Here is a 24,923-nt window from a genome sequence, read left to right as displayed (position 1 = left end):
AATGTTTATGGATCAAACATAATGAGTGAAGGTGTTGTACATCAATGGTGTCACATGTTTAAAGATGGACGAGCTGATGTGTGTGATGAGGCAAGAAGTGACCATCCATCTGTGGTCAGCGATGAACTCCTGCAGAAAATTGACAAAAAGGTCCAGGAAGGCTATTGGTTCATGATAGCTATACTTTCTTTACATTTTCTCCAGATTTCTCAGACTGTTTTATATGAGATAGTGACAGAAAATTTGGGATACCACAAGGTGTCTGCTCATTGGATACCAAAACTCCTTTCTGAGGAGCACAAGACACACCGAACGGGTTCTGCTTTGGACTTTCTCACATGTTATGCTGAGGAAGGAGAATAATTTCTTAACAGAATTGTGACTGGCAATAAGACCTCAGTGTCATACATGAACCCAAAAGCAACAGCAATCAATGGTGTGGTGTCATACCCACTCACCAAAGAAACCCAAAAAAGCTCGGCAAGCATTGTCTGCCAGAAAGGTTATGGCAATATTTTGGGATGCCAAAGGAGTACTGCTAGTGAAGTTCATGGAGTGTGGTTCAACCATCAGTTCAGAAGTCTACTGTGAAACGTTACGAAAACTCAGACAAGCCATCCATAACAAGCATCAGGGCATGCTGACTTCCGGTGTCGTGTTAGTTCACAATAATGCTCGCCCAGACGCCGCTAGATGCACCCAAGAACTTTTGAAGCAGTTCCGTTGGGATGTTTTTGATCACCTCCCTTATAGCCCAGATTTGGCACCAAATGACTACCACCTCTTCAGGCACATGAAACAATGGCTTGCATTGCACCATTTTGATGATGATAATGCACTTCATGATGCTGTTACAGGGTGGCTTCATTCCCAGGCAGGAGATTTTTGCAGAAGGAATTTCAAACCTTGCAAGACGTTATGACAAGTGCCTCATTTTGAATGGTGATTAGGTCAGAAAGTAATGTAATGTAGTTTTCTAATGTGTATAATAAAAGTTCTATATCTGCGAGGTTTATTTCCAAATTGTCCTCCTACTTGTTTTATGGTGTTATTTATTGGAAATGTAACTGAAGCAATCAGTACAGAACCCCAAGATGTTGGTGTAGCAACCATGATTCTTGATAGAGGTTCTAAATTGCATACATGTTATAGGTATAAATTAGCAGTAGTTTAGGATATGGATCAAAAAGCAACTTTTTCATTTTTAAAAATACTCTTGCATTTTTCATATATAGTAAGCACTTCAGTTATACATATACCCTTTTCACATGACATGCGAACACAGAAATGAATAAAGGTAGCCTTGCTTAATGACTTGTCACTTAGTATCTATTTGAGGTTACAAAAGACCTCCCCAGATCTACTTACAATCTGATTACACAATTTTGATGCCCCGCACACACATTCACACGTATCTTGCATACGTGTGATCTCATTAGGGGTGTTTGGCAACCAGCTTGCATTTACAGCCATTTGCAACATCCTGCAATCACATGACCATGGTTTTTGCTTCACAACAGCAACATTTGCTTAATGACTGCCATAAAATGTTCATAAAATTGGATGCAGTCAGGTGGTAATTCACTTAACAACCCCCACAACTTACAACTATAGTTCCAGGTTCAATTATAGTCATAAGTCAAAGACTACTTGTAATGATTGAACTGATGGAATGGGAATGATCTCAAGGAAAGGAAACTATTGCTTAGTTGAATGTGTTTCCTGTCTTTCTCAAATCTAGCACATATACTTCAAATAACCAAAATTAATTTATAAATATTGCTTATTTGTTGTGGCTAGGTATTATTTATAAATGAATATATGTAGTAAACAATAATGCATTATTTACTCTGCTGGGAAAATCAGACTATGAATGTGCTCAAGGAAAACATTTCTGGAAGTCATTTGTTTCTTATTGGTATCTATTTCGGAGAAGGAAAATTCGTTGTGCATAGCTTTTGGGATGCCATTCTGTCAGAAGTATTCCAGTCATATTGGATTTGGTTCATCATGTAACTATTATCTGATGTTTTTTGTTACCTGTTCTATAAATTTTTAATCAAAATATAAAGTAATTGTGTATATATATTGAAAAGGAAAGGCTACAATACTGTCATGACATTATTATTAATTTGCTAGACTTATGCCCATCCTTTCTCCAACTAATAATGTCTAATGATTTTAATTTCACATTCTTGCAGCAGATTAGGCTATAATGAGCTCTATGATTGGCTGATGGCTTGAAATTAGGTATTTCATTGGCATGGGACATCTATATTCTAGGAACATTATTCTTAATCTTTTACAGTTTGACAAGTGACAAGTTGTTGTTATTACTATTATATTTATGAAGGTTGGTATTCTGCTACAAGGTCATGAAGAGCCAAAATGGTATACAGGTTAAAGCTGTTGGACTAGCACTAGGGAGTCAGCTTCAGATTCACCTTCAGTTTTGGAAACTCACTAGCTGGTTTTGAGTCAACCCTACCTATCCCTTAGGAATATTATTGTGGAAAATAATGGACAACAGTATATATACTGATAGATACACATACATACACACACAACATATATGTAATATTATAAAGTATTAATATCATAAATCTAGTCTAATCAGTAAATAGCTTCAATCATTTAACCATAACTCATTTTACACTTTATTGAGAGGGCAGTTTAATGTTATGTTATCAGGAATGTAATCTTGGAGACAAATAGCTGGTTAACTATGGAGATTCTCACTCATCCAGGTCATAGTTGTCACAAAGATGCTTTTTCACAAGGCAACTGAACTTTCTTGTTTTTCTTTGAAGACATTTTGCTTCTCATCCATGTAACTTCTTCAGCTCTGCCTGGATAGTGGTCTTCAAAGAAAAACAAGAAAATCCAGTTGCCTCATGAAAAAGTATATTTGGGACAATAGCTGATTATTAACAAAAAAAAATATTACTAATTTCTTTGGAACTCCTGTTACTAAAAATGTTTAGGTGGCAATGGAGTTCTGGTTAAATTTTTAGAAGTTGTGTGGATCTATTGTATCAGAGACACCTAACAGTTTTGTGGTACTTTAAAAATTAACCCATTAATTGTGTTATAAATTGATGTGGACTACCATGTATTTTGTCAGTAGTAAGTAGTTATTTTGCCATATAACATGCAAATCATATTAAGTGCATACTGGTACAGATAGTCCTCGATTTATAGCAATTCATTTAGTGACCCTTTGAAGTTACAACTGTACTGAAAAAGTGACTTATGACTGTTTTTCACGCTTATGGCCATTGCAGCATCCCCATGGTTATGTGATCAAAGTTCAAATGCTGGGCAACTGGCTCATATTTATGGTGATTGCAGTGTCCCAGGGTCATGTGATTACCTTTTGTGACCTTCTGACAAGCAAAGTCAATGGGGAAGCCAGATTCACTTAACAACCATGTTATTATCTTAAAAACTGCAGTGATTCACTTAACAATTGTGGTAAGAAAGGTTGCAAAATGGAGAAAACTCACTTAACAAATGTCTCACTTAGCAACAGAAATTTTGGGCTCAGTTGTGGTCTTAAGTCAAGGACTAGCTGTAGATCATCTCTAACATGCAATTCTATGTACGTATGCTTATCTAGGTTTGAAAAACTAAAATTATTAGCTAAATACCAAACTAGCATTTCTTCAGTGAAATTGATGTCCTATTGTTAGAATAGAATAGTAGGAAATAATAAGTAAACTTAGAAGATATAAATTTTAGAAGGTGTACATTAGAAGATGTAAATCCGAAGAAACTATAAATTTCTCCTAAAGTGTATTTATGAGAAATGTAATTGTTTCCTAAAGTCCTAATGAGCCGAGGTGGCGCAGCAGTTAGAGTGCAGTACTGCGGGCCATTTTAGCTGACTGTGTTCAGCAGGTCAGCGGTTCAAATCTCACTGGCTCAAGGTTGACTCAGCCTTCCATCCTTCCGGGGTAGGTAAAATGAGGACCCAGATTGTTGGGGGCAATGTAAATATATATATACATTGCTTACTGGTGTACACCGCTTAGAGAGTGCTTGCACTTAAAGCGGTATATAAGTCTCATAAATAAATAAATAAATAAATAGCTATTTTGCATTCATGTAATCTGTAATCAGATGGCGCCAAAGAACTTGTTCTGGCTATGTAAACTGTATTTTTCCATTCTTTCTATTGCTTTGAATGTATTGAACCTTCTTTATTTCTGAAACATGTAGAACTCTCAAGATATTCTATTATTTTAATACTTATGAAATATTATTTTTTGAAGATCTTCTGAAAAATGTTTTATGGTTCTAGGTTTTCCGTGTTATTCTCTATTATAATATATAGTCTTTCTGTATTATAGTCTACATTTGACAAAAAAATGTATCCTGCAATATTATCATTAAAGAAAATATTTTAAAAAGCATTTGCTTTATGTAATAATTGTGGAATCCTGCCAAAGTATTTAATTACTAAATTTCCATAAATAATTGTAGACAAATAAATTGGTCTCAGGCACAAATAATTCAATGACAGTTCTTTTTAGAGTAGCAAATAAGCAAATAAACATTATGCTTGTATTATTTATTCTTCTGGAATGGTTATATAGCTTCCTAAATTAATTATTGCTTTTCTTTTAGAGGAGGAAAAATGTGTGGTTGTCATTATAAAACCTGATGCTGTTGCAGAAGGAAAAGTTGAAGAAATTAAGCAATTGGTGAGCATAAAAACACACATACAATTTTAAATGAGAATAGAAGGAATTTGCTAAACTGAATCCATAAAATTTCATGAATCCGCTGAGCTGAGCAGAAGATACATTGTTATGTCAGGTTATTGTGAGCCATGCCAAAGCTTGTTAAGAGCCCAAGTAAACTGTCCTACATGGCAGTTTTGCTGCTCTTAGATGCATCATGGAATGACTGCTATGACATGGATGAGACACCTAAGAATGGGCCAAGGCTTTAACCATGCAGGGATTATTTTTATTTATTGAGTCCTTTTACCCCCTCCCACTCACATCAACAAATCCCCTTCTCTACCGTAAAAAGGGTATTTGGTTAATAAAGCCCTTTCTTAAAGAGTAGTCTAGTTCAGACACTGGATACCCTAATATCTGGACTATTTTAATATGTTTTCTGTAGTGTTACCATGCATATGATTTAGAAGTTATTATTGTACAGAATGCAGCAGCCAGCTTGCTGAAATAAGCACCTTATTATGCACCTATTGATGTTGAAGTTCCTGCATTGGCTACATATTAGTTATTGAACCAAGTCAAGGTTTTTCTAAGGGGATTCAAAATTCTAACCATTATGTTGCCTCTTAAATCTACCAGACCTACTAAGATCATTGGAAAAGCCATTATTGTGACTTACTGCCAGATAGACAACTGCTTTTTAGGAATGCTCTTCTCTCTGGCATTCAGGAGGTAGCAGCCTTGATGTGTTTTGGCAGCTCCTAAAGTGCAATATTGTTTAAGATCAATTTTGTAATAGACTTCAATAAAGATATTGAATAAATAAGATAATTAATAAGTCATATATAAAGGAAGATGTGGCTGATTTTGAAAAACTATGACCTGATTAGTATTTAGATGAGAGACCACCCAGTAATTGTGAGCTGTAGGCTAGTGAAAAAAGTAGCTGGAAGAACAAAATGAAATTTAGTGTTAAAAAAAAAACCATGTAAATCCAGAGAACTTTTACCTTTTTAATGAGGTGTTCATGATAGTCTGTATCCAAACACACAGACCACTTATGTAAAATAAAGTTTATGGCCAAACTATATGATGGATTACTTACCAAGTAAGCATAGTATACTTAGTATACATAGTATACCATAGAGGCTATTGAGTGCTAGAGAGACCAATTAGCCTACAAAAAAGATCAAAGGAAGAATAAAAAAGATCGCACAGACTGATTACAAATAATGACATGACAAAATAGCAACAATGATGCATTAGAAGTTCTGCAAGAAATAACAATAGCAATAGCACTTAGATTATATACCACTTCTTAGTGCTTTACAGCATTATCTATGTGGTTTACAAAGTCAGCATATTGAGCCAACAATCTGGGTCCTTATTTTACTGATCTTGGAAGAATAGAAGAATGAGTTAACTTCGCGCTTGTCAAGATCAAATGCCATTTGCCCACAAGGAAAAATTGATAGGACCACAACAATAATAGAAAATGAAGAAGCTAAAGTGCTCTGGGGCTTTAAAATTCAAACAGACCGGCACATGCCACATAACACCCCAGACTTAACAATTGTCAGTAAGAAACAAAAATCTGGATAGTGGATGTGGCTGTATTTGGAAACAGCAGAAGAGACGGGAAAGAATTGGAGAAGATAAAAAAATACAAATACCCGCAAATAAAAATAGTACAGTGGTTTGTTTTTGTCCTTTTGTGGAGTATATGCTTAATTTTCAAATTGGCATTACACCAAGAAAGTGGGAAATCCCTCCCGCCTGATACCTATTTTGTAAAATTCTCTCTATCAATGGAATGGCTTAATAAAAAAAATTCATTTAATTCAATGTCAAAGGTTTAAAGTTTTCCGTTTATACTTCCTTATACATGCATGTTAATCATGATACAGAAAAAGTTCTTCTGAACTTAGAGCACCAGAAAAATAAAACAAAACAAAAAAATAGCTACACTCTAAAGTAATAGCTTATCAAATTTACCCCTTGCTCTATAATCCAGTTGCTGTTCAAAACTCCCCCAGAACTCTCCTGACTTTGGCTTTGAACTGTATTTTGCCAGTTCTCAGAATGTAGAACTTTGTCAAGCATTCTAATAAAATCATTGCCAACTCTAACAATGGAAACTTTTGTTTCAGTCTCCATTTCAGTGAGCGACAAAGATTATAACAATTTAAACACTTTCAAACATTGACCCTGTATGTCCATTTCCCACCAAGTATTAATTTAAATGAAAAGAATTTTAAGTTCTCATGCAGTACACGGAATATACACATTAAAAATGTACCTGTGTCCTACCTCCATATTAAACGTTTTAGGAGCAGCATTCTTTGTGCCAAATCCAGCGAATGTATAAATAGATAATTAAACATGGGAACTGATAACTTTCTTGGCACAATCACATTAACTAATGGTTTGCCTCTGGGTTTCTAACCATAGGAAAAAGATTGGGTTGTTAGATGCGGGATGCAATAGAAAGAAAACAAAAAAGTTTCAAGGGCATTTTTAATTCTAAGAATAATTGGTATCCCTGGTTTATTAAGGGATAAATTTCTTTTTTTTTTTTTTTTTTTTTTTTTAGAAAATAAATTCCTTTAAGGCTTTGGTAAGATGTACATTTATTTAAATTTAGTTAACAGATTTCTTAAACTAAATAATTGGTTAATTAAAAAAAACTTTGAGAACTGAAACAAATAACTCATTTTTCCCTTTTTAAATATACTTGCATTTTTCTACAACTGAAGATTATTGAAGCGGGCTCCGTCATTCTTGCAGAAGAGAAGAAGATTTTAACTGATGATCAAGTTAGGAATTTTTATGAAAGCAAATCAAAAGAGGTAATAAGGTCAAGAAGGTGGGGAGATGAGGGCACAGTTACTATTAAGATGTAAAAGGCTTTCACTATAGAGAGTAGTATTGTTCATTGTAATTACTGAAAATATTTATGATATAAATTACATGTTAATATAGCTGTGAAAGTTCAGTCACATCATGCCTTTTAAATAACCCAGAAGTTAACACCATATGAATGAATTTCTCTCAGAGACTTCCTTCCCGATAGTAACTTAAAGTGTCTTCTTCCAGAATCATGAACAATCATTGTTCTGATATAACAGTAATGAGGACAAGCTTTCCATCATTTCAACAATTGCTGGCTGTTAAAAAAAAAAAACATTATAATTCACTAATGTAGAAATGCTTCAGTGCCAGAGCTAGAATAAAGATGTTTTGGTTCTTTGGTTTGAAAGTCTCTCTAGATGCCTTTCAGATTTCCCTACTCAGCATTACCAAAAGCAATTGTGTCGATTGAAAGAGATTTGGATAGAGACAGTTGGTGCCTGCAGGTATTCTTGGCACCTCAACACCCCAATCAGGGACAATAAATATTTATGTCCTTTCTTTGCATGTCACTCTTCTACATGTCATTAATGTAGCCCTTCAAATAATGTAACATTTGGAAGGTAAATCTTTCTCATATTAATATAGCTAACAGCATCTACCAATTCCTTATCTATATTGATGGCATAATCATTCTCATTTCCAATATCTTGTCTTATAATATTGTTGAAGAAGCATAGATGCTCTTTGGGATACTAGCCTACTCATCAATTTCTTCTGACTATTTTATCCATAAAGTAAGATTCTAATGTTTGTTTGGTCAAATATACTCCATTATACAGTATAAATATAAATTGTCATAATTGGCTACAAATTTTAATTTTGATTTTCTTGTTTTTTATTGCTATACTGTATATGCTTCCATTTCCAGCTATGCTCACCTTTTTGTTTATTTGTTTCAAATATCATGTATTTGATTCCCTGGCCTTTTGTTTCTAACTTGAGCACTATAATCCATGGTCTGAGAGAGGTACATAAACTGATTGCTTCCTGAATTGTTGAACTGAGAGCCACTATGCTAATCATAAAATATCTAGAATTTTTAAACAATCTTAAACTTAGAGTACTATTATAAACATTTCTTAGAAAATATCAATTTATTTTCATACATACAGTTCTGTGTATTCAACCTACTTGTTTATCAATAGCCAATTATAAATATAACAGATAACATGAACTAAGAATGGAAAAAAACACTCTCTTTCATTAACATTAATTCATTTATTCTTTATCATTAACATTAACACTCATTCTTAACCAAGAACTACTACACAATGCAATTATTATATAACTAATCCATGTGCTAAAAGCTAAACATATTCTCTTCTATAACATATTCTGAAGTTGAAACTCAAATACTTTGGCCACCTAATGAGAAGGAAGGACTCACTGGAGAAGGGCCTAATGCTGGGAAAGATTGAGGGCAATAGAAGAAGGGGACGACAGAGAATGAGATGGCTGGATGGAGTCACTGAAGCAGTAGGTGTGAACTTAAATGGACTCCAGAAGATGGTAGAGGACAGGAAGACCTGGAGGAACGTTGTCCATGAGGTCGCGATGAATCGGACACGACTTCGCAATTAACAACAACAACAACAACAACATATTCTACCCCTATATTTTCTTTCATCAATTGTGCCTTGCATCCTTCTTCCTCTCTAAAGTTCTAGTACTTTTGACTATCATCATTGTTAGATATGAAGCACACAATCTGTTTGCTATATTTGATAGGAAATATTAATTTCTTTTGTGGTTCTGTTGACTCCAAGATGTCTAAATTAATTCTTATCTCTTAATTATAATGAAGTGGTTCATCGTAGTTAGCTCAATCATCCAAAGTCATAGGAAACCAGATAAAGAAACTAGAAATTTTGAATTGTTATTTTGATGATTGTGCATTTTATGGTGAATATTTCAAGGGATAATTTTATCATATGAATTAGCTCAATTAGCTATGTCCTACTCTTTTTGTACTTAGAATATTTTTTTCAGGCCATTCAGAAATGTTCCATATCGCTATATTTACATGCCACTGTTCTAGCAGTAAGTGAAAAACCTTAAATAAAAACAATAATAACATCACCACAATGCTTAAAATCCACACAGAGACAAAAACAAAATCAACTTCTTAAAAGCCAAAAAACTAAATTTGAAGGGAGTTCTCCCATAAACATCTGTGTCTTCATTTTTTTCTGAAAGAAGAAATGGAGTCAGTTGAATACCTGGTAGAGACAAAACTATTCAGCTGAATTATTGTTACAGTAATTATTGTTACTCCTGGAACTGCAATGAGCTAAGCTTATTCAGAGAATATAATAAGTCTGTCAGCTGATCTTAACGTACAAGGAGGTGGTACAGTATTAGACAAGACAGACTGTAAATACTGAGGGCCTAAGGAATGTCAAAGTTTCACATTGGACCATCTGGCTCACAGACAATCATGTAGTGCTTTCTGATTTGGCTTTAACAATCCCATTAAACACTCTTTTGAAGAAATGTAGGCCTGACATTTGTAACATGGGAAGAATGAGCTATTAAGCTGTTAAGAGGGAATTTTGAGAAAGTTCCCTCTGCAATGTGGCATTTAGTTGTAGTATGCTCTTTGCGTGACTTATTTTTAGCAGTCATGATCAAAGAAGGCTCTGAGGAAAGGGTAGATTAGAATGAAAATGGACTCTTGCAATTCAATCTACCTTACAAAGTTGTTGGGAAAAAGTAAGAGGAAAATCTTGACCTTCTGAATAAATGATGGAGAATTAATCTAATAAATAAATAAATCTGGTTTTTGAATGTCAATATCAATCATTCCTATTCAGAGGAGCTATTAGGTATGCTGGTTTGACAATTGTAGTCTGTTTGAAACAAAGCAAGTTAGGGAAGCCTTCATTTTACAAAGTACTTCCATCTGATCTGCCTAAAGAATAGGATATGACAGTATAGACAAGCTTTGATGCAGAAGGGCTGCACTTAATATCTGCAAAAAGTTTAAGTGGCTGGAAATGAGGCAATGATATAAATGAGTAAGACCTGGATTTTTACATTTAAGAACAAATACTAATAAAAACATCAAATCATTCTAACTGGGTCCACAAAATGCTGTCTGATGGTCCTGTTTAGAGTTACCTGATCCCTTTTGTGTAAAGGCGACTCTGAGGTTCATCTATAGGGCTGTGTTGAAGAATTTACAATGTACTTGGCTGACAAAATTGCTGAGATCCGTTGTCAGTTGGAGACCAAGTATGGTATGCATTTACTAGGGATGCTTGGGGAACAACCTTACCCAATTATCTGGGAAGAGTTTTATCCTTGGATGTAAGGAAGTTGTCAGTATCCTTGGGATGATAAATATATTATGTCCCCTTTTCAAGAAGCAAACACTAAACCCTGTTATTCCTGCTAACTTTTATCCAGCCCCCACCTCCCCTTTTTAGAAAAATGGTTGAAAAGAAGTTATGCTCTGCTGGATAAAAAAACAAAAAAATATATAAAATACAAAAAGAGCCGCAAGAATTGGATAAAATTATACATGGAACAGAAATAAAATTAATTAGCAATTTATATAAATACCTATTGAGATATAAAATGGAAGATGAGGTTGTCAAAGACACAATGATTAGATGGGCAAAAAAATTGGATAAAATATAGAATTGGAGAAATGGGAAAAAATATGGGAAATAAACATAAAATTGATTATGTCAGCGGCGTTCAAGGAAAACCAGTTGAAGATGTTTTACAGATGTCACCTTCCACCAGCAAAGCTTGCCAAGATGTTCCAGAACAATTTGCCAACATGTTGGAAATGTAAAAAAAGTACATGGAACATATTATCATTTATGGTGGATGTGCCCAGTTGCACAAATATACTGGACTAAAATAAGAAGATGGATCGAAGAAATAGTAGACCAACCCGTAGACTGGAAACCAGAGATCTTTTTGCTGGGTATTTTAAACAGAAAATATAGTAAAGAAATACGGTACTTAATTCTACATATAACAACGGCAGCAAGAATAGCATATGCACAGTTCTGGAAAAATGAGAATATACCATCAAAGGAAGAAGTGATGAGAAAAATCCTGGAATGTGCTGAGATGGACAAATTAACAAAAGAGATAAAAGAAAAGGAAGACACAGAGTACTATCTAATATGGAACAAGTGGTATGACTGGTTGGAGACTAGAAATAATAGAAGAGAATAAATGTGGAAAGGTTAAAAGTGGAAAATGTGTGTATAATAATGTATAGTAATAATCATATGTATTATTCTTAGTATGAAGTATAGTATGAAGGAAGAAAAATGCAAATAAGTAACAATGGGACAACAAGGACAAATATATCTAAAGAAGAATAAGGGGGGGAAATGTAAATAATAGAAGATTACCATTACAAAATTGCTGTTAAAAAAAGGAGGAGTATACACAGTGTGTGTGTGTGTGTGTGTGTGTGTGTGTGTGTGTGTGTTATGTTTTGTTTTGTTGGTTAAAAAAATAAAAAAAGAAAAGAAAAGAAGTTATGCTGCAGCTTCAGAGGATCCTGAGTGAAACAAATTATCTTAACCTCTTCTACTCTTCAGGCCCAGATACAGGATAGAAATAGCACTAATCACACTTGTTGATGACTGGGAATAGGCAGGAATAGGATGGGAATAGTGCATTCAGTCAGGCTCTTCTTGACCTCATGGCAGCTTTCAATATCATTGATCATGGTTTTCTTTAAGGTTAACTTTGGAGTTGAGTGTGGGAGACACTGTCTTGTGCTGCTTTAATTTCCTTATTCTGGGACTGGTCCCAATTAGTGTTGATAGAAAGTGAGAAGTCCAGTGCCTTTTTAACATCTATATGAAGCTGTAGGAATCTGGATGGGGAACAACAGGCTATAACTGAATGAGTGACTGTATGTAAAAGGCTCTTTTGTATATGAGAGTTTACCATTTTTAGCCCTGGGTGAGATTGCACTGTCCTAAATGGAGCTGGTATATAATCTGGGGGTCCTCCTAGATTCACCACTGCTGCTTGAAGAGCAGGTGACAGGTCTTCACTCAACTTTGTGTTGTACACCAATTATGTCCTTTTCTGGATCAAGAAGCCCTGGTTGGAATCCAGGAAGAGAGCTTTCTCTCCAAAAGAATATTAAGACCTGACTCTGTCAATTGCCATAGGGGTTGAAGAGTGATATGTGACTCTGGGGATGTATGCTGATATGAAAGTTACTGCCCCTGCTTTTTAAAAAATTGTAATATTTTAATTTTAACTTTGTTCTTAATTCTACTTTATCTTTGGGGTTTTTTGATGTTTTTATACCATTTTTATGTTTATATTGTAAACTGCTCTGGTCACTTAGTGAGATGGGAGGTATAGAAATGTATAGGGCAAAATTTAGGAGCCAAGCTGGCATCAATATGTCGGAAGAGCAAGCAAGTGAAATTTCAGAAGCATCATCTGCTAGGAACAAAATTTTAAGATATCTTTTAAAAAAGCAGATAGAGCAAAATTTCCCTTGCATGACATTTCCTGACTATCTAAAATCTCATATTTTATTATTATTTTCATTAACAGGTTATTATTAGAAAATTGCTAATAAATATAGTAATATTTTATATCTCATTATTAACAGGATAAATGCAGTGAAGTCAGCATATTTCTTGGTATTTAATGCAAAACATTTTTTCTCCAGCCTGATTTTGAAGACTTTGTTTCACATATGCTGTCTGCACCATCCTATATTCTGATAATATCTGAAGGAAAGCGTGGCCAAAGTATGCCTTTTTTACATGAATTGGAAGCAGTGGAAGAGGAAGAGGAGGAAGAAGAAGAAGAAGAGGAAGAGGAAGAAAAGGAAGAAGAAGAAGAAATGAAAGAACAAGGAGAATTTTTATCTGAAGCATGGAGGAAACGCTCTGTGACACCTGTAATTGGGTATGTCATATATGTTTACACATATGTATATATGAGAAAGATTTATTCTGCAAGTCCATAATTCACAATTAGTATCAGGCTGGATTCAGGCTTAAAACAGATCCATTTCAACCAAATGCATTATATTAGTCTAATGTAAATCTCATTAAGTTATTGAGATTCAACTAGTGGTAGGATTCAGTCGGTTTGCACCACTTCAGCAGAACCGGTAGCTAATTGGTGAACAAGGAAAGTTAATCAGATAAAACCAAAATCAAACAGCCAGCTTGCCCCCACACAACTTGCTGCAGCTTTTAATATCTTTCAGAAGCTACTAGTGTCCACCTAGGTTTGTAAGAACTCGTTAAAATAAAAAGGAAAAAAGAGGCCATGAATTCATATAAAGATTTGGTTTTTGTGTCGTGATGAATATATGCCCTGAATATATGCCCTGATGCCCTAATATAAAAGAGAGGGAGGGAGGAGGAAAGAGGAGATAAACCAAAATTTATCAATACTGTAATGTGTATGCAGATATAATTATCTGAATAAATTTAGTATTTCAAAAACCAGAATGGCAGTTCACTAATTCATTTGGAGCACTTCTAAAACAGTCAATTCATCAAAATATTGAGATAATTTTCAGAGGGAGCATTTTTTAAATGCTTGCTATTCTCATATTTTGTGACAGCAAATAGTAAGCTTGGCTAATCTCATAAGCATAAATCAGTTATTACATTGTTTATGTTTCTGAATGGGAGACTATCTGGGAATCCCAGACCAAAAGGCTAAATTGGGAAGTTGAAAAAAACACCTCAGAAAAAAGCAAAGGCAAATCATTTTTGTATTGTTGCTAAAGGACTTAAGGAAATATTTACTTTGTTCAGTATAATATGGTATTACCCTCACATCTCTTTTTTGCCTTTGACATATTATCATGCAATATTGGCTTCAGGATCTGAGTACGGTATTTAATTTTGAAGATATTGAAGATAAAGTAAGTCCTGTGTTAATATTAAATACATTTTTTTAGAATTATTCTCCTTTTTGTTAGCTTGAAAGAGATGTTACAAAACCAAGACCTGTTACATCACTGTGATATTCAGGATCGTGTTGAAGAAACAAGCAGGCAACTTGCCTTCTTTTTCTCTGATTTTTCCAAGCAAAGGAATGAAAAAGTTGTTGAACGAACAGTGGCATTGATCAGACCTTCTCTTTTAAAAGAAAGAAGAGGTTGGTGGAAATTATTACAGGCACTTTGCACACAACTGAAATATATAGTACTTTGCTATTCTTACTAGGTTTTGATAAAAAGAAAGTGGAAGAAAGGCAGATTTGATGGTGTTTTATGAGATTTGGTAAGAGCTGATAGTACTTTAGAAAAATGATTTCATGTGTCTGAAAAGTTACCTTTTCTAGCTTGAGGAACCTTCTCTGATTCAAAGTCCTGTCACTTGTTTCTTTGTTAGGATTATACTATTTTCAAATGTATACATTACAATTTGATCCCGTCTTTTTACATTAAAAAATAACAGAACATACTTAAGCAAACAGATCTAAAGAAATACATACTAATGTTGCTTAAAACGTGGTGTACTTTAAAACATACAGACTTATTCTCTCTCTTTTTCTTTTTCTTTCTCGCTCGAGTGTAAGTGAAAATGTGTAAGCTATAAGCCAAATTAACTGAAAGCTTAAAGGAAAACTACTCTGGAAAGCTCAACAGGAAAGTATTATGGAACAGCCTTTTCCCACATTGAAACCTTTCTGATTTGTGAATTAGGAAAATTCCCCAGCTACTATGGACATTATTCAGAATACTGGGGATTAATGAGAGAGTGCCTGTTTTTTCAGAAGGCTACCACATGAATATTACACATGAATATTCTCAAGCAGCAAATATCTGACTGCACAATGAACTAGTCATTTTACTATGGAAGATTTCTTTGTATTGTTGAACTTATATCCTAATTTTCCATTCAGCAAAATTACCCATTATCTGTGTAATAATTTAAATAATCTTGTCTCAATCCATTATAGCTCTCTTTATTATTTAGTTTACGATTGTGATAAGTCAATTTCCTCCATCAATTGCTTTCTTTTCAGTGTTAACAGGTTTACTCTCTCCAGGTATTGGGATGTAATTTAGCTGTTAGATCAGAAAAATGTATAGAACATGAAAGAGAATGTTTACACTGAAGCACAGAATAAGATTTGAGACTGAAATTGATAGGATTGTGAAGCTATATCATCCCCATATTAGAGAAGCACCAGTCATTTACCCATATTTATACATAGATAAAAGTAAAGTGGTCAATATAATTTTTACTATGCAGAATCTATTCTGACTAGAATTGTAGAAAATGGCTTTGAAATAGCCATGCAAAAGGAAATCATCTTATCAGAAGAACAAGCTCATGAATTCTACCGAGAACATGAAAATCAAGATTATTTTCCATTTCTTTTGGAACAAATGACCAGGTACCTAAGTTAAATGAATTTTATACAATACAGCATTCCATAAGTAAATATCTGGAAGTAAGTAAATATCATTGGAAGTTTTTAAGAGGAGACTGGACAGCCATTTGTCTGAAATGGTATAGGATTTTCTGCCTGAGCAGGGGGTTGGACTAGATGACCTCCAAGGTCCCTTCCAACTTTTTTATTATTATTATTATTTTGGATCATTGCACAGTCAGCCAGATGTTCAGACTGGATTTGGCATTTTGTCTACCTATCGAGTACTTACCCAGGACCTGGGATAGGCAGATGTGGATGTTTGATGGTATTACAGATATTGTCGCAGGATGGAAGCAGTTCCTAGTAAGGCCGCCTTTTGCAATTGACTAATAGTGAATTTGTCAATGCCAATGGTGTTCAAGTGGTGCTCCAGTTGTTTTGGGATTGCACCCAAGGCGCCTATTACTATTGGTGCTACTCTTGCTTGCATTTGCCACAGTCTTTCTATTTCTATTTGTAGGTCTTTGTATTTTGTTATCTTCTCCAGTTCTTTCTCATCTATTCTGCTGTCTCCAGGCACTGCCACGTCCACTATCCAGACTTTTTTGTCTTTCTTATCGACAATTGTTAAGTCTGGGGTGTTATGTTGCAGGTGCTTGTCTGTTTGAATTCTGAAGTCCCAGAGCAGTTTAATTTTATCATTTTCTATGACTTTCTCTATTTTATGATCCCACCAGTTTTTGTTTACAGGCAAATGATATTTTTTGCAGATCTTCCAATGCACCATTGTTGCTACTTTGTCATGCCACTGCTTGTAGTCAGTCTGTGCAATCTTCTTGAAACAGCTTACCAAGTGGTCCACTGTTTCTTCAGCTTCTTTGCATAGGCGGCACTTACTGTCTGTTGCTATCTTCTCAATTTTGACTTTGTACGCATTTGTCCTTAAGGCTTGATCTTGTGCAGCCAGAATTAGTCCCTCGGTCTCTTTCTTCAATTTTCCTGCTCTTAGCCATTGCCAGGTCTTATTATTATCTGCTTTCCCAGCTATTTCTTTCACGTATTGGCCATGTAGTGCTTTGTCTTCCCATGCCTCTATTCTGTTCTTCATTTGGTCTTTCTTGTAGGCCAGTTTGGTCTCTCAAGTAGTCAGTAAGCCTTTCTGATATACTAATTTCAGTGCATGTTCATCATTGTTCTTCAGATATTCTTCCAAAGCCATTTTTTCTTCTTCAACCATCTGATGTACTTGTAGCATTCCACACCCACCTATTTGCCTTGGTAGATAAAGTCTATCAATGTCACTGCGTGGATGAAGGGCATGATTCATTGTCTTTATTTTTTTGGTCTGCCTATCCATTGCTTTTAGTTCTGCTTGAGTCCAGTCCACTATTCCAGCTGTGTACCTAATGACTGGGATTGCCCAGGTGTTGATTGCCGTTATGTTATTTCCTCCATTGAGTTTGGACTTTAAGATCTTCTTCACTCTCTCTCTCTTTTTTTTTATTGAAAATTTTTAAAAGTTTTTACAAATAACAAAAAAAGAACAAAAACAAAAAAAGACAAAACAACCCTCACCCAAAAAAGGGAAAAAAAGAAAACAATCTATAAAATATCAAAAATTATATACAAATTATAAAAAGGCTAAATGATATTTTTTATATCCAATTTATGTTGTATAAAATTTATCCATTTTTCCCATACAACAAAAAATTTCTCTTGCGATTGCTCCTTTAAAAAAGCTGAAATCTTTGCCATTTCCGCCAGATAAGAAACTTTAAAAAACCACTTTTGCAAGGTAGGCAAAGATTCCTTCTTCCAATATTGCCCTACTAACAGTCTTGCGGCTGTAATCAAATTTAACATCAATATAACCTCCTTAGCATCACAATCAGTAACAATACCTAACAAAAATAATTGCGGAGTAAATTTTACCCTCCTTCTAAAAATTCTTTGAATATTCCACCATATCTTAATCCAAAAAGCTTTTATGTTTTTACACGACTACCAAATATGATAATAGGTGGCGTCCAAACAACCACATCTCCAACATTTAGGCTGTAAATCAGGGTACATAAGAGACATTTTTTTGTGGATCAAGGTGCCATCTATAAAACATTTTGTAAAAATTCTCCCTTAAGTTCTGGGCTTGTGTAAATTTAACATTCCTCACCCAAATAATTTCCCAGGTATCCAGTGGAATTGGTTCACCAAGATTTTGTGCCCATTTAATCATACAATCTTTAATTAATTCAGATTCTGAATCCAATTCCACTAGAACCCCGTAAACCCTCTTGATGTGAGTTTGTCTTTGATCCTTTACTTGTTTAAAAAGATTTTCATCTTCTCTAAGCCAGCCCATATTACAATCCATCTTCCATCTGTCCACTATTTGTCTATATTGAAACCATGAGTAGGTAATATTTTCATGTACTAAATCTTCCAAAGATTTTAACTGCCAGTTTTGACCATCCCATCTAAGTAGTTGTGTATAAGAAACCCTATCCATTTTAACTCCTTTCCTTATGCCCTCTATCGCATGCCAAGGTATAGCCCATAAAGGTATTTTAAAATCACTCTTATAATACTTCCTCCAAACCCAAAGTAAAGAAGTCCTTATAATATGTGATTTAAAAACTCGATCCACTTTTTTGTTAAAAATTAAGTAGGCATGCCATCCAAAAAGTAAATCCCAACCCTCCAAATGGAGTATTTCTACATTTGTTAAATTTACCCAATCACTAATAAATGTTAAGACCACAGCATCATAATATAATTTCAAATTCGGTACCTTGAGTCCACCTCTCTCACGAAAATCTTGCATAATTTTAAGCTTTACCCTTGGTTTTTTCCCTGCCCAAATAAATTTATTAATGCCTTTCTGCCATTCATTTAAGTTAAGCTCATTCTTTAAAATAGGTAACATTTGAAACAAAAAAAGAAATTTTGTAAAACATTCATTTTAATCACTGCAATTCTACCCATAAGAGATAACTGTAACTTATCCCAATTCTTCAAATCTTTCTGTACCCTGATCCACAACTTTTCATAATTATTCTTATACAATTTTACATTAGAAACAGATAAAGTAACCCCCAAATATTTTACCTTATCAACAACTTCAAAATCTGTTAAATTAACCAAAATCTGCTTGTCCCGGTTAGTCATATTTTTAGGTAGTATTTTAGTCTTATTATTATTGATTTTAAAACCCGAAACACCTAACATTATTTTTCATATACCTTCCAGTTATAAAACCCGATTGATCCTTATGTATAAGCTGCTGCAAAACCCTCATAAACCTATTAGCTAGAATTTTTGCAAAAATCTTATAATCCACATTTAAGAGAGATATTGGCCTATAATTCTTTGGTAAGGTAAGATCTTGGTCCTCTTTTGGAATCAAGGATATAAAAGCGCTGCGCCATGACGGAGGAATCTCTAAACCCTGTAATATATTATTAAAAAGCTCACATAAAGGTTGAGTCATCTCTTCTACTAAAGTTTTATAATAAATGGATGTCAAACCATCCGTACCCGGCGCTTTACTTAATTTTAATTGCTTAATAGCTGTCACAATTTCCTCATTAGTTATTAAACCATTGATTTCTTGTTTCTGATCTTCTGTTAGCTTAGGAAAGTTAGCCTCACTTAAATAATTATTTATATCTAAAGTTTGTACATTGGTACTCTTATATAGTTTCTGATAATAATCTAGAAAAGATTTCTTAATCAACTCCTTCTGATACACATTAATCACCATCTCCATCAGGTCTTGATTCACGTCTTCTTTAAGACCCCTAATTCTCAAAGCATATTCCCTTTGCCTATACTGAGACATAAGAATATCCTCTTGTGAAATTTCCATCTTTTTTTCCATATCTTGGAATTTGTACTCAAGGAGGTCTACTTTCTCTGCAACTTCTTCCACTCTAGAATCCAACTTCACGACCACAGAAGCCAGTCCTGATAAAGCTGTAACTATATCTTGCCTCAGGATAATATTATTCTCCACTAAAAGCTCCTTCATTTCCTCTTTAGTTTCAGATTTATTCTGTTCAAGAAGATCTTGGTTCTGTTTAAAAAGGTCCTTCGTTTCCTCTTTACTTTCAGACTTGCTCTGTTCAAGAAGTTGCTTCATTTCCTCCCTGATTTGGGATACAGCATTTCCCATTATATCTTTAATATCTTGTGCAGACAAGCCTGGCAAGGGATGAGAAGATGGAGGTGTAACCTTAGGTTGCAGCACTGGTGGTGTAACTTTAAGTTGTTGTTGTACAGTTGCAATTGCAGGAGAAGAAATCACCTTAGAGACTATAGAAGCTGGTTGTCTCTTTGAAGCCATTTTTTAAAAGTCTTGTTCTCTCTTTCTTTCTTCTTGAAAAAAAAAGGATAGTAAAATCCTTAAAATTAAAAAAAAAGAAAAGACCAGGGAGAGTGCAAAAAAAAAAAGAACTTCCAAAGCACTTTAAAAGAAAAAGGAAAAAAGAAACTTAAAAGAAAAAGAACAGTGCTATCCATACGTTTCATTTAAGTCCGTTCTTTCTTTCCGGAAAGGAAAAAAAAGGCACTTTCAAAACGCCATTTTACTTTCACTCTCACTCTCCACCAAAAAAAAAAACAAAAGAAAAAAGAATCAGCATAAGCTAAAAGAGAAATGAAAAGAAATAAAACTCTAACTCTAAGTAAAATCCTTTAAACAGTTCTGTCCGCTTTAAAATTCACTCACCAGAAAACTTTAAGCGCGGAGATGGTAGCGGCGTTTCGCTTTGTTTCCGAAGAAACAAAGACAGCTGGGAGGCGGAGAAAGCACGAACTCCGAGGGAACACTCTTTCTACTCCCCCAAAAAAGAAATCCAGGGGGGGTTAAGAGGTTCTACCTCTATTTGTGTGGTCTCTACCCCTTCCCTTCACCTGGGAAGGGGATTTCGAGCCGCGGGCCAGCTGATGCACGCTGTGCTCCGCAGATCTGACGCCGTCCCAGGAGGACGGCTACAAAGTAGCTGCCATCATCGTCGCTGACCACCGGAAGTCCTCATCTTCTTCACTCTCTTGATGTATTCACCTCTAATCTTTTTCTTTACTTCAGTGTGCTTCATGTTGTCAGCTTGAAGGATACCCAAGTATTTGTAGTACTCTTCCTCATCCAGACTCTTAATGTTATTTTCATGGGGCATCTTGATTCCTTCAGTTTTCACTATTTTTCCTTGTTTGATAGTAAGTGTGGCACATTTGTCCAAGCCAAACTCCATTACAATATCTTGGCTATATATACCGACAGTATTGAGCAGCGATTCTATTTCAGATGATATTTTTCCATACAGCTTCAGATCATCCGTGTAAAGGAGGTGGCAGATGTTTTTGATGTTTGATAGCCATGTCCTGAGTTATTCAGTATTATTGACAGAGGAAACAGTGCAATAACAAATAGTAATGGTGATAATGAATCTCTTTGAAATATTCCTCTCTTGATATTAACCTCCCCCAGCTTCTCACCATTGATCTGCAACTGTGTCTTCTATTGTGCCATCAATCTTTGCACAAATTTTCTGATGTTTTTACTGACTCCTGTTATTTCTAGGCACTTGATTATCCAATCATGTGGCAGAGAGTCAAATGCATTTTTGTAGTCAATCCATTCCACATTCAGGTTGGTCTTCCTTATCTTGCAGTTTTCCAAGATCATTTTGTCTATTAGGAGTTGATCTTTTGTTCCTCTGGGGCAGTTTCCTTTCTGCTCAGGTGGAAAGAGATTGTTTTCAACTAGATGCTGTTGTACTGCATCAGCTACCACACCAGTTAGTAATTTGAAAGTTGTTGGTAAACAGGTAATTGGCCTGTAGTTACCTGGTGTTGCCCCTTTTGCTGGATTTTTCATTATTAGGTAGGTTTTCCCAATTGTTAGCCACTTTTCAATTTCTCCTCCTTGTAGTATATTGTTGAACTGCTTGGAAATGAGTGGGTGTATAAGAGTTAGATGTTTCAACCAAAACCCATGCAGTTCATCTTCACCTGGTGCTGACCAATTTTTGATTTTCCTTGCTCTTTTTTCTACCATTTTTGTTGTTATTACTAGTTCTTTCATTTCAACTTCTGTTTTATTTGCATCCATCTCTTTTAACCAAGCCGCATCCTTGTTGTATTTCTTTGGGTTATCCCATATCTGCTTCCAGAACTGCACTGTTTCTTCCTTGTCAGGTACTGACTGATTCTTGCAGTTTCTCCATTGATGGATTGGTAGAAACGTTTCTGATTGGATTGAAATTGGAGGTTCTGCCTATAGTTTGCAATTCGAGCTTCATATCTACTGATTTTCCTGGCTATAGCTGTTATTTGTTGCTTTATTATTTCCAGTGCTTCCTTGATCTTCCTTGTTTCTAAGTGGTATTTCTTGATTAGGTATTCTTTGGTCTTCTTGTTCTTCAGCTTCTTTTCTTTCATCTGTCTAGCTTGCTTGCATGTGATCTTAACTTGCTGATCTTATTTTCTAGTCTAACCTTCCATTTTTGTGGTGCACTGTTTGTTTGTTTTTATTCTTTGTTGATTTTGCATCCCAGGTATTCAGTTATAACTGCAGCTGTGCTGTACATTAGTTGGTTTGTTTCTTGCAGTGAATTGGTGCTTATACTTGATATTGCAGTATTTGCATCTTTTAATGCTTGTGCTAGCTGTTTCTTTGGAACAAGCTTCAATGCAGGCAGCCTTATTCTGTTGTTTTTGTGCTGTTCTAGATGCTCAGTTATTCTTTGTTTCAATTCTTTTATTTCTTTAGTTAGAGGGTTTTGTTCTTCCTGAGGAAGAGGTGCCTGGTTTCCAAATGAGAACAGTTGTATATCTCTGCTGGATTCCTTCACTGCCAACTCCCCCTGGTTTGCCTCTACATTCTGAATTACTTCTGGTAAGGCTTTGATTTCTTTGCCCTGGGTAAACCTTTGCAGTTCGTCCAATTCTGTTTCTGTGAATACTTTATTTCGTGTTATAAATCGGCGTTGATCTGCTAGTCTCTGTTCTGTTATTTCTGATTCTGGATGTTGTTCTTTCCAGAACTGGTGCATTCGTTTTAGATATCCTCTTCTTGTTGGACTTGATCTGTAGTAACAGATCATTATTTCTTTGTTTTCCATCACTGTGTATCTGCGACAGGTAAACACCTTTTCTTCCAGTAGTTCTGCAGCTGCTGGCCCTGGTTGCTCAGCCAACAGTCCTGAGTCCTGTAACCCATTTTTCACCAGATATCCAGGAACTCCAGTATCTAGCACGGACCTTGTTAACCCGGGCGACGTCCGAGCCGGTATGGCATTCTGAAATTTACGTCTCACTATATTTTTTATGGGAGAGACACTCTTTGTCTGACTCCTCTGATGAGACCTGTCCAGTATGGTTGAACCTCTGGCATAGCTCTCATCTTCCTCAGAGTACACAAGCCCCACAACCACGTCAAGGTAGTGCCTCACTGGGGGATTATTATTATTATTATTATTATTATTATTATTATTATTATTATCTTATTTTAGAATAGGAAATCATAGGTATGATAGTATTTTTTGTTTGGGGGTGTTGGGTGGGACCCCTGATTCTCCTTTCCTTCTGCTGTACCTGTCAGGTGTAGGAGACGTTTACTGTTTCTCTTGATCCTGTTGAAAACATATATGCAAAAGCTATGAATCCATGATGAGCATCACAAATCTGCAAGAATTTCTCAGAGCTCAACTTCCAGCACCAGCACCAATGGGCTCCTATGTGAATTTTGTTACTATCCAGGTTTACTTAAGGAGGGCAGAAATTCAACTGTTGGATTGAGGCCATCACCTTAACTGCTTTAGTCCCAGTCCCGGTGGATACACCTGTTATTGCCCAATTTTTGATTTCATCATGCAGTCACAATGTCTGTATCAATTTAATTTAGCAATTTTCAGAGATAGAACATGCACCAAAGACATTATTATAAAACTCTTGTGTTGAGACTGATAATCATTGTACTTATCCTGATCAATCATGAAATTCCAAATTAATTTAGATAAAATCTTTTGAATGTAAAGGGAAAATATTCTTAAGGCAAAAATTCTATGAAGAATGTCTTGTTGTTAGTAGTAATTATAATTATAACTCATTATAGTTATAATGAAGAATTTTAGTTTAGTCATTAAAGAAGTTTAAAATAACAGAAATCCGTCTAAATATAATCAGTTCTGATAAGTGGTTACATTAATGCTGATATCTTAAACTAGGGGTCTCCAACTCTAAAGCTCATTGACCCTTCATGAAATTTGAGATTGTTCACTGACTCCCAGAAGATGTTTTATGTGAAAACAATTTTAACAATATCATTTTAGCAACAACTCTAATAAAGGATAATCTTATCAACCCTTCAGATCAATATTTACTACTTTGGAGAATTTTGCCTTAAACATATTTGTATGGTTTTCCTTGTAATTGTAAATGTTTTTAATTTTATGAAGAAGTCAAATAAACAAACAAACAAATAAACAAGCAAGCTATATTTCTCTTGAACAGTGGGCCAACTCTTGCTCTTGCTTTGGTACGAGAGAATGCAATCCAAACCTGGAGGAATTTAATTGGCCCAAAAATAGTCCAAGAAGCAAAGGAACAATACCCCCAAAGGTAATCTTTTTTTTATTGTAACAGTAGAGAATTTGTTTTATTTTCTCTTTGAAATTATGCAATCTTGTGATGTTTATGACAATAGTGCCATCATCTGGACAGTATCTTATAATACTTCAGCATGTTATGGCAAATTTTAATACACGATACAGAAATAACTTTGCAAGCGACACTTCTCTGTGGGAACTTCTCTATAGGAAACCACGTGTTAACTTAGAAGGCACAGATATAATTTTCAACAATGTCATTACACATCTTTAAAAAGGACATTGCATTAATATTGTCCAAGCAGGAGCTTACACTCATATTTACAGAAAGTGCAAGACAAAATGTGCAAGATTGTATCTATTTTAT

General features: G+C 34.9%; 1 protein-coding gene across 2 annotated transcripts in view; it reads left to right on the top strand.

The window, feature by feature from the left end:
• NME8 (NME/NM23 family member 8) overlaps window positions 1-24,923 on the top strand; it is a 52,621-nt gene that overhangs the window by 19,801 nt on the left and 7,897 nt on the right. For both annotated transcript variants that reach the window (XM_039336367.1, XM_039336368.1), the window contains exons 8-13: window positions 4,630-4,706; window positions 7,445-7,537; window positions 13,270-13,511; window positions 14,545-14,723; window positions 15,827-15,971; window positions 24,462-24,569. In XM_039336367.1, the coding sequence (XP_039192301.1) occupies window positions 4,630-4,706; window positions 7,445-7,537; window positions 13,270-13,511; window positions 14,545-14,723; window positions 15,827-15,971; window positions 24,462-24,569 (844 nt within the window). The remainder of the gene's footprint in view (window positions 1-4,629; window positions 4,707-7,444; window positions 7,538-13,269; window positions 13,512-14,544; window positions 14,724-15,826; window positions 15,972-24,461; window positions 24,570-24,923) is intronic.

This window comes from Crotalus tigris, unplaced genomic scaffold, assembly GCF_016545835.1.
Source record: "Crotalus tigris isolate CLP2741 ecotype Arizona unplaced genomic scaffold, ASM1654583v1 scf7180000017666.379230911805:20528666, whole genome shotgun sequence".
In the NCBI taxonomy this organism is placed as follows: Eukaryota; Metazoa; Chordata; class Lepidosauria; order Squamata; family Viperidae; genus Crotalus; species Crotalus tigris.
Note: the sequence above shows the minus strand (reverse complement) of the source record. Positions and strands in the feature narration are given on the sequence as shown.